Source organism: Anomaloglossus baeobatrachus, chromosome 1 (assembly GCF_048569485.1).
Source record: "Anomaloglossus baeobatrachus isolate aAnoBae1 chromosome 1, aAnoBae1.hap1, whole genome shotgun sequence".
NCBI lineage: Eukaryota > Metazoa > Chordata > Amphibia > Anura > Aromobatidae > Anomaloglossus > Anomaloglossus baeobatrachus.
Genome location: NC_134353.1, coordinates 552,143,076 through 552,153,943, shown reverse-complemented (window position 1 = coordinate 552,153,943; position 10,868 = coordinate 552,143,076). Strand labels below are relative to the sequence as shown.

The window sequence follows — 10,868 nt, the reverse complement described above, 5'->3', positions numbered from 1 at the left end:
GACCCCAGGCTCATCATGTGAGCCCCAGGAACACGAATATTGATACCATTGGAATGAAACCCGCACGGGAGGGGAGTATGAGCCTTGAGAAAACGTGAAATCAGCAGGGGGTGTCATATTAGTGGACAACCCCTTTAAGATTTTATCTCAGAGTAAAGGTCCCCCTCAATACGCAGACTAAAGTTGCCAGAACCTGCTGATATTGGTTATCTAATGTGTATGGGGGTTTCCCAGAATGAAGTGATGAGCGTGAACTACAATGCTCAACTACTCGGTACTTGTAACGAGCAGTCTGATGCCCGGATGGGTGAGATTCCAGTAACTGAATATAATGAAAGGCAATGAGGGTCTGAAGTATTTTTTCCAAGAAATCTTTTGGAAAAATGCTTGAGTCCCTCATTGACTTCTATTATACTTAGTACATGTGTGCCCATCTGAGCGTCCAACTGCTCGCTTCTAGTAGCGAGCACCCGAACATGGTAGTGCTCGCTTATCACTATCTCCCTTGGTCGAGCCACGCAGGGCATTTATTTTATCAAGTATTGGGACCTTATGTCTTTCATGTGCAAATTAATAAGACTGCTTCTAGTAGAAAAGATCTTCAGAGATGAGTCACCACAGTTTGTCTATAATGTGAAATAGTTTATTACAACATACTCTGCTCATGTCATTCACATAGAAAATAAAACTTATCTCTATACAATGTACGCCAGTTCCAATATCCAGTGCCATAATGCCTAAACTTTCAGTGTACAGAAACATTTTATAAAATGCTATAATATGCGCTCACCTTTCAGTCATTACATAACCCCAAACCACAACAACATATATACAATGTAGATTTTGTAATTTGTTAATAGGATTGCTTTACAGTTAGGATACACAAAAAAAATAAGAAAAATTAACAATTCTACTCATACAACTAATGTGAGAATTCAGTACTAAAAACTAAGGTAACCTCAAATTATAGATTAAATTGTATTTACATAGTTCTATAAACATTTACATGTGGAGCTGAAGATAAAATCTGAAATTCTCAGGCATGATACTGTAACATTCTACGTTCCAAGGAAATATACGGGACTTCATGCCGCCTCTTCTGCCGAGCAGTCAATACCCGCATAGGTAAACTTCTCATAAAGTTTTGTATTCACATAGGTCTAGAAAACAAAAGTGTACATTAGAGTGATGGCGGAGATTCAGGCCAGGATCATTACAGATAGATAAACAACAAAAAGAGGACTAAATATCCTCCACAATTTAAGATACTCACAGCAGGGTAAAGCAGTGGTGAACTGCCAAGGCCAAAAAAACTAATGCACTAACAGGATGCAACCAGACCCCCAATAGATGGAGGAATCACAGGTGCAAGAGGAGCAAATCACACACACAACTCCAAAACATGGAGGAGGTGATCACTGGATGGTAAAATTTCACACTAGTGGCTTGCATTGGGCGCCGTTCACACTTTCAGGTGCATAGTATCCTAGTCAGCAGCCTTTTACATGCCCATACTATTCGACCAGGCGGGCTGCCCGTAATTTATGTGCACCAAGTATGAGGAACCGTGACGTGGTTTGTAGGCTACCATTATTTTGGCCATAATATATCGACTAATACCTCAGATCTTTTGTATATATTTTTCTGCACATAACATTTTATACAGGGTGCAGCCAAGCCCCTTTATGTTTCGTACTTGCATAATGGAGTCCCCGTCCCTATATGGTGCACATAAGTACCGGGCAGCCCGCCTGGTCGAATAGTATGGGCGTGTAATAGGCTGCTGACTAAGATACTATGCACCTGTAAGTCTGAACGGTGCTCTATGCAAGCCACTAGTGTGCAATTTTATCATCCAGCGATCACCCCCTTCATGTTTTGGAGTTGTATGAGTGATTTGCTCCTCTTGCACCTGTGATTCCTCCATCTATTGGGGGTCTGGTTGCATCCTGTTAGTGCATTAGTTTTTTGGGCCTTTGCAGTTCACCACTGCTTTATCCTGCTGTGAGTATCCAGGATCATTACAGGCTTCATTGTAGAAAAGATTATGACATATTTATCTCTGATTTCAAGGTATTCTCAAAGTACCCTGAAGAATGTATCCTGTTTCTGCACAGTTAATATAATAAACTACTGGCTGTATAGAGGTTATATTTATGATCGAGGGTAATGAAGAATCTTCTGTGTACACTAGCATCATGGCTTTCAGTTATGATAGAAGCTGTGACTGATCGGTTTTCATTGGATCCTTACAGACTCCACAGAACCTCATAGACTAAATTCCTACCTGAAAGGAGCTTAGTGCAGAAATGGTATATAAGGGTAAAATCCTGACCATGTGCCTCAAAGAAACTATGCCTGTACACACGCTGCAGTTTTGTCTGTCACATTTTTTCATTGCAGTTTTGTAACTTTCCTGAAACCAGCAAGGTGAATGAGAATCCTGAATTCTCAGGCACATGCCAACTATTTTCTCCTTGCAGATTTGGGGCAGATTTAAATCTGCAGCATGTGAATTTTTTCAGCATTTTTGCTGTAGATTTAAGCAATAGTAATGAGTGGGGGGAAAATCTGCACTAAACAGTGGATATTTTATGCTTTGTTTTTCCTGCCAAGAGATGCAGACATTCCAAATACTTAACATAAGCACATACTCTGAATGGTATGTTCATACTGAGGTTTTTTTGCTGAGTTTTTGGAACTGAAACTGAGTAAAAGTTTTTCAGAAGGGTTGATTTTTTTAGACGGATTTGGACACTTTCCACTTAGTTTCTGCTTCAAAAGCTTCAAAACCTCCCCACCCCCGTATGAACATCCCATAAGAATCAATGGCCTTAGGATGTACTTTGGCTGGCAGACCCTACAAAAAGCTGATTTATCGTTTTTCCCACAGTAAAGAAGTGACTCCCCGCTGTTTTTGTACCGCCCCGCAATACATCAGGGTGCTACAGGGAACTGCATGCTTTTCCCAGGGTGCAGGACCTACCCTCCATGGTTCCAAGTTCCCAGAAACCGGTGTCACCTCCATCAGCATCACAAATCCCAATGAACACCTCACATCATGACCTGTCAGACACACCAGTGGGTTGGTCTAGCTGGAAAAGGGCCACCCACCTAGGGATCAGGCAGACTGGTAGGAGGGATGTAGTGAGTCGAGAGAGAGCCCTCAAAGTGAGAGGAGCTGGAGTGTTAGCTCCCGGGGAGCTAGAAAGACCAAGGTTGGGGTCACAGACAGTGGCCCAGGACCAGAGGAGTTGGGGACCGATAGCAGTGACTTTGGACAAGGGTGTGACGGACATAGTCTTGGAGGACTGTTACACCTTGTGGCTCTCCGGTTGCAAGGAATGAGGTAGTCTCCCACAAGCCCTTCTGTTCAGCGGCGCCGAAGGTCTAGGAGACTGCGTGGCCGGCAGGAGATGCCTGCTCACAGACACAGCAGAAGGGTGACACCTAGTGGTTCTCCCTTTGCAGGGTGTGGGGTGCCCTCCTGCTCGGCATCACGGAGGGTCTGGGAGGTTGTTCAGTGTGCAAAGGATGGATGCTCAGGGAAGCAGCAGGACTTCCCTTATCTCTGCACATTGTGAAACCGAGGATCCCGCCTTTATGACCCAGAGGCAGGAAGATAAGCATGTGCCCCACGTGACGTCTTCTGATTCGCTCACTGATATCACACGGCCCGATGACGAGGCTGGTGATGTGCTGAATCCTGACTGGCCGGGCCAGGACGTCACGAATCCTGATTGCGTCACGTCCGTCTCGCGCCCGCCCTTGGGTGGGGCTACGCCTCCTTAAAAGCTCCCCCTGCCTTCATGGCGGCGTGTGACTGTCCTTCTATGTTTGGATGTCTGGCAGTGTGCTGCCACGCCACTGTACAGACGTCATTGTCTTTTGTGGGCTTTGCCCTTGCTGCTTAGGCAGCACCTGGTTTGCAGGTCTTGCCCCTGCCTTGCTGCTCTGGCAGTATTCTGTTTAGCAGGTGAGCTCCTAGAGTCTCTGTCGGACTCACTTATTACTTAAGCACACGTGCGTGGGCACCTCTGTGCTACCCTCGTGCCATATTCCTGTGACTCCCGCTGGCACACGTGCGTAGGCACCTCTGTGCGTCCCCGTGCAACAAGTACACCGAACTAGGAGCCCCGAGCCATACAACCCTCATGGGTTAGGGCGGACCGGTGTACATAGATCGTCTGTGACATTCCAGACGATCACTAGTAGCAACCCGCTCACTCTTTCCTGACCATAGCAGCGGTCCCTTACACCGCACAGTGGACCTTGACCGGCGGAAGCTGTCCATTTCCCATCTTGGCACGCTTCCCCGGGTCCCCCTTGTAACATCACGGTCGCGCCAAAGGTCTGGCTATGGTGGAAGAGCAGCAGCAGTTGCTGCGTTATGTGCAGCAGTTGGAGTCACGATTGGCAGCAGTGGAGCGGTCTTCCCCCGATAAGGCTGCTCTAGCGACAGTCGCCACCCAGGCGGCTACTCAGGCTGTGGAATTGTGCGGAAGGTCGCCTCGCCTTGCGCTCCCAGAGCGCTTCAGCAGGGACAGCTCCGAGTGCCGTGGTTTCATAAACCAGGTTACCACCTACTTGGAGTTGTCTGCGACTCATTACGCTACTGAGAAGGCGAAGGTAGCCTTCGTCCAGTCCCTGCTCACAGGGAAAGCGCTAAAATGGTCCACGCCGTTGTGGGAGCGCTGAGATCGTGTGGTGAATCACCTTCCAGCTTATCTTGAGGCCATGAGAAACGTGTTCCTCGGGCCTCAAGTCACCCACGACTCCGCGCTGCGGCACCTACGCCTTCGGCAAAGGTCCACTTCAGTCGGAGATTTTGCAGTGCAATTCAGGACACTCGCCGCAGAGCTGGACTGGCCAGATAAAGTCCTGGTTCCTGTGTTCTGGGAGGGTCTGGCAGGGTTCGTCAAAGACGCGCTGGCCACGCGTGACGTGCCGACCACCTTAGAGTCCTTGATTCGGCTTGACTCTCGCATAGACGTCCGCCACGCGGAGTGGAGGCTCGAGGTCTCTTCGGCACCCACATCTACCTGGTCTACAGACCCTCTGACTCCTCTCCCCCACCAGACAGGTCTCCCAGCCCGCCCTGTTGACGACCCCGTGGAGTCAATGGAAGTGTCCAAAGTGGTCTCCTCTACCACAGGTTCTCGGCCTTCGGTCGTTTGCTTTGTCTGTGGGCAGAGGGGACATATAGCTACCCGCTGTTCGAAACCATCGGAAAAAAGACAGCGTCTAGTTTCCATCAGAGGGGGGATCCTAGACGCTGCCTCTCCTTCTAGGTTAACCATCAGTGCCCAGTTGCAGTTCGGCACCACTGTCTTCTCTGCCCAGGCTTGCTTGGACTCCGGCACTGACGGCAATTTCATTTCGGCATCCCTGGCAACTAGGTACTCTGTCCCCCTGGTCCTGTTGCCTAAACCAATCACTATCCGGGTAGTCAATGGGTCCCTACTTGTCGATCCCATTACCCAGATCACCGTCCCTCTCAGGATGGATGTACCACCAGGCCACCATGAGCAGGTGTCCTTTCTGGTGCTTCCAGAAGGGACGGATGAGATCCTACTGGGACTTCCCTGGTTGAAACGGCATGCTCCGATACTCAACTGGGCAACAGGCGAGATCTCGTCCTGGGCAGGGTCATGTAGGGAGCACCTCGGGACCACCGGGCCTTCCACTACCCTAGACCAGGTGCCACCTGGCCAGACCCTCGTTCCCCCTGGGCTACGGAACGATGTGCTGTCCTGGGACCATACCTCCAAGGTCGGGGGCCCCTTCTGGGCCAAAAGGACCAGAGTCCTAGAGGCCAGGCATGATTGGTGGCCGACGGCCGACTCCTCGTCCGACGACCCTGAAATAGCGAGGCTGGTAAAAAAAAAAGTCGTACAGGGCAAGAGGTACGTCCTCGTGGAGTGGGTCGGTTGTGGACCGAAGCATAGGTCCTGGGAATTGGAGGGTCATGTCCATGCCCCGGGTTTGGTGGCGGCCTTCGAGCGCAGGCGGGAGGGGGGCCCTAGACGGGGGGGTAATGTTACACCTCGTGGCTCTCCGGTTGCAAGGAATGAGGTAGTCTCCCATTCCTTGTCTGCCACGAGCCCTTCTGTTCAGCAGCGCCGAAGGTCTAGGAGACTGCACGGCCTGCAGGAGATGCATGTTCACAGACACAGCAGAAGGGTGACACCTAGTGGTTCTCCCTTTGCAGGGAGTGGGGCGGTCTCCCATTCCTTGCCTGCCACGTGCCCTCCTGCTCGGCATCACGGAGGGTCTGGGAGGTTGCGCAGTGTGCAAAGGATGGATGCTCAGGGAAGCAGCAGGACTTCCCTTATCTCTGCACATTGTGAAACCGAGGATCCCGCCTTTATGACCCAGAGGCAGGAAGATGAGCATGTGCCCCACGTGACGTCTTCTGATTCGCTCACTGATATCACACGGCCCGATGACGAGGCTGGTGATGTGCTGAATCCTGACTGGCCGGGCCAGGACGTCACGAATCCTGATTGCGTCACGTCCGTCTCGCGCCCGCCCTTGGGTGGAGCTACGCCTCCTTAAAAGCTCCCCCTGCCTTCATGGCGGCGCGTGACCGTCCTTCTATGTTTGGATGTCTGGCAGCGTGATGCCACGCCACTGTACAGACGTCATTGTCTTTTGTGGGCTTTGCCCTTGCTGCTTAGGCAGCACCTGGTTTGCAGGTCTTGCCCCTGCCTTGCTGCTCTGGCAGTATTCTGTTTAGCAGGCTGTGTTCCTGTCCCAGGTGAGCTCCTAGAGTCTCTGTCGGACTCACCTATTACTGAAGCACACGTGCGTGGGCACCTCTGTGCTACCCTCGTGCCATATTCCTGTGACTCCCGCTGGCACACGTGCGTAGGCACCTCTGTGCGTCCCCGTGCAACAAGTACACCGAACTAGGAGTACTAGGAGAAGAAGGAGGAGGAGAACTAGGAGAAAAAGAACTGACTGGTACCGAGCACAACGGAGTACAGGACCCTAGGTCAGGAGCCGATTCAACGTCCTGACAATTAACCTGTAGAGGAAGGGGACCTTCAAGGACCTTCCCAGAGCTCAGAGACTAAGGGCATCAGCACACCGCGGGGGACAGGGTTTTCAGAGAAAAAGCAACCAACTGAAGTCTCAAGTGCCTGCCCTTTCACTTGAAAACTGAAGAGCGGGACCTTACAGCTTCAAGCTATAGAGACCCACACGGACATGAAACTGTGCAAGGAGGCAGGCTCCGGATTACTATGTGACACCGGTGGGACTGGGTACTTGGACGGGATGCCCGCAGCGGCAGCGGCACTCAGAGATTTAGGTTTACCTACAGCGTGTGTCTCCTTTATAAACCTCATCCAGCACCACGACTACCCACAGTGAGTACCCTGGTCCCCTGCACCTTGCTCTCCCAAATAACTACCAACACCCTGAGCCTGGTGCCTTTCCTACCTGTGGAGGGACTAACATCTGGCTGCTTAACTCCATCTGCCCCCGTACTCCTTACAGCAGCAGCGGTACTCCCATTACCGCAACCCACAGGTGGCGTCACAAACTTATCCCCTGTAAATACCCCCCTTTATACGGATCAAAGTGTCCGCCAAGCCGGGTCCGGACGACTCCCTCGAGCCAGAAATCCCGGATCTGAGCAGCCTGACTAAAGGCCCCGTTACACGCAACGACGTATCTAACGATATATCGCCGGGGTTATGGATTCCGTGACGCACATCCGGCATCGTTAGTGACGTTGTTGCGTGTGACAGCAAGGAGCGACTGTTAATGATGCAAAATACTCACATTATCGTCCATCGTTGACACGTTGTTCCTTTACAAAAAATCATTGATCGTTGAGATCGCAGGTTGTTTGTTGTTCCCGAGGCAGCACACCTCGCTACGTGTGACACCTCGGGAACGACGAAGTACAGCTTACCTGCGGCTGCCCGCAATGCGGAAGGAAGGAGGTGGGCGGGATGTTACGTCTCGCTCATCTCCGCCCCTCCGCTTCTATTGGGTGGCCTCTTGGTGACGTCGCTGTGATGCCGCACGAATCGCCCCCTTAGAAAGGAGGCGGTTCGCCGGCAACAGCGACGTCACTAGGCAGGTAAGTCTCGTGTGACGGCTCCTAACAATATTGTGCGCCACGGGCAGCGATTTGCCCGTGTTACACAAACGACGGGGCGGGTGCTTTCACCAGCGATATCGCTAGCGATATCGCTGCGTGTAATACTTCCTTAACACCGGGGCGGCACACGTTCATTATACCCCAATGTAAATGTAGAAGTTATTTGGCCTAGGTCTTCTGTGAGCAAACTAAGGGTTTGCTCACATGACCGTGTTTTTGGTCCAAATGCTGTGAATAAAACGAACACCTCTCGGACCAATGTTATTCAATGAGGCAGTGCAGATGAGCTGTCTTTTTTTCACTCACTGAATCTCTGTGTGACAAAAATTGCACTAATTTATTCCTTAAATGAGTTAAGACTTATTTAAGTCTACGATTGAGCAAAAAAAAAAAAATCGGATGCCACAGTAAAGCATTCAATTGTTATATTGCAATTCTGTAATAGTAAACTAAGTGGTTAATAGCTGCTGCTGGAAAAAACAGATTGCACATGGATTACAAGTGGGGTTTTCTAATCATTGAAGTTTTCTGCATAAAATTAAAACAATTTTTATACAGTCATGTGAACCAGTCCTTAGAGACAGTGTCTGATGAGTGCATTCGGGAGTACTGATTTAGACCTTTACCAAGAAATGAAAGATACTTTCTTTATTGGCTAAGCTTCCACAATTGTTGAGGCCATCTACAACTATTTTTTTACTTCCTATAGCACAGTACATCTTTGCTGCCATAGAAAAATCACATTTGATGAAAGCATTGGGAGCTATCATCTGTCCATGTTCAACTTGTTGCAATAAAGTCACATTGGAACATTGGTCAATTGTAGTGAAGTTCTTCAATAACAGTGAGTAGCTACATAATGGATACAAATCATATGACATGCAGATTCTGCTTAACCAAAAACCAGTGCTACAGTTCTCACCTTCCTTTCCTCAAGCATTCGTGTTAGAGAAACCAGTATTTTCCCAAATGATGGTCGCTCATATGGCTTTTCACGCCAGCACTGTCTCATCAGGTCATATCTGTAAATCAATAAGCACAGAGATTACTGACCCCACACTATAAAGGGGCTAATGATGGAATGAGCAGCCAAAAGCAGTGATTTCACTAATAGAGATCTTTGAACTAATGAAAATAAAATATATAGTAAAAAGCACAAGTGCCATACACTAAAATGAGGCAAACAAAATTTATGCAAGAGCCCAAAATATTAGAAAGCCTTCCCTACTGTAGTCATTCTGTAAAAACGCTATCTTCCATTATGACTGATATACCAGAGACTGGAGAATGATAGGACTTACACTTCATCATCGCAGTTTAGTGGTTTCTCAAGTCTGTACCCTTGTGGTAGCTTCTCATAAAGTTCTGCACAAGTCATACCACAATATGGAGTCCCACCTATGATCAAAATGAAGTCTCGATGTAATCATTAATTTTACGTCAATATTAGCGCTTTACTGGTATTTTACAATTTTTTTTTTCCCATAACAATGCATTAATGTACAATATATTATAGTATTACAATATCAATGATTACTTTATTGATTGTGACCAACGACCTTCTGACAGCAAAACATAACAGTGACTACTCTCTGCTTATTCTTCTTGACCTCTCTGCAGCTTTCAACACTGTTGACCACATCTCCTTCTCTCTATGCTCCATTCAATCAGCCTAAAGGAAACTGTGCTCTCCTGGTTCTTGTCCTAGCTTTCTGGCTGCTCATTCAGCATATCATTTGCTGGCTCCACATCTTCTCTACCTCTCACTGTTGGGGTCCCTCAAGGTTCCTTGGCCCTGTTCTTTTCTCCCTCTACACTGCCCCAATTGGACACACCATCAGTAGATTTGGCTTCCAGTACCATCTTTATGCTGATGACACACAACTATACACCTCATCCCGTGACCTCACCCCCACTGTACTACAGAACACCAGTGAATGTCTGTCTGCAGTTTCCAACTTCATGTCTGCTCTCCATCTGAAACTTAATCTTTCCAAAACTGAACTACTTCTATTCCCTCCATCTTCTAACCTGTCTAGGCCTGACATTTCCCTCTCTGTATGCAGCACCACGATATCTCCTATGCCGCAGGCTCGCTGTCTTGGGGTTATACTTGACACCGATCTTTCCTTCACCTCCTATCTACAATCTCTTGCCCGCTCCTGTCGCTTGCACCTCAAGAATATCTCTAGAATCCGCCTCTTTCTCACCATAGAAACTACAAAAACCCTCACTATGGCGCTGATCCACTCCCACCTTGACTACTGTACTTCTCTATTAATTGGTGTCCCCTAACTAGACACTCCCCTCTACAGTCCATCCTTAATACAGCAGCCAGGGTCACCTATCTAGCTGTTACTCAGATGCTTCCACTCTGTGCCATTCATTGCACTGGCTGCCCATATATCACAGGATCCATTTCAAATTGCTTGTTCTCACCCACAAAGCTCTCCACAGTGTGGCACTCCCCCCTACATCTCCACTCTCTTCTCTGTCTATCACCCTACCCATTCTCTATGCTCTGCAAATGACGTTTGACTAACATCCACATTCATCCAAACCTCCCACTGCCGGATCCAAGACTTCTCCCGAGCTGCACCAATTCTCTGGAATGCTCTACCTCAAGAAACTAGGACAAGTCACAACTTACTCAGCTTCAGACGCTCCCTAAAAACACATCTTTTTAGGGTGGCCTATCACACTCCCTAATCAAATTCAATTCACATAGTCCCTCCACACAAACTCTACTGCA

General features: G+C 48.7%; 1 protein-coding gene across 2 annotated transcripts in view; it reads right to left on the bottom strand.

Moving 5' to 3' along the window:
• Window positions 1-621: 621 nt before the first annotated feature.
• Window positions 622-10,868, bottom strand: part of TEK (TEK receptor tyrosine kinase) — a 255,677-nt gene continuing 245,430 nt past the window's right edge. For both annotated transcript variants that reach the window (XM_075316854.1, XM_075316847.1), the window contains exons 21-23: window positions 9,418-9,514; window positions 9,039-9,138; window positions 622-1,160 (exon numbers count right to left, since the gene is read on the bottom strand). In XM_075316854.1, the coding sequence (XP_075172969.1) occupies window positions 1,086-1,160; window positions 9,039-9,138; window positions 9,418-9,514 (272 nt within the window). In that variant the 3' untranslated portion in view covers window positions 622-1,085. The remainder of the gene's footprint in view (window positions 1,161-9,038; window positions 9,139-9,417; window positions 9,515-10,868) is intronic.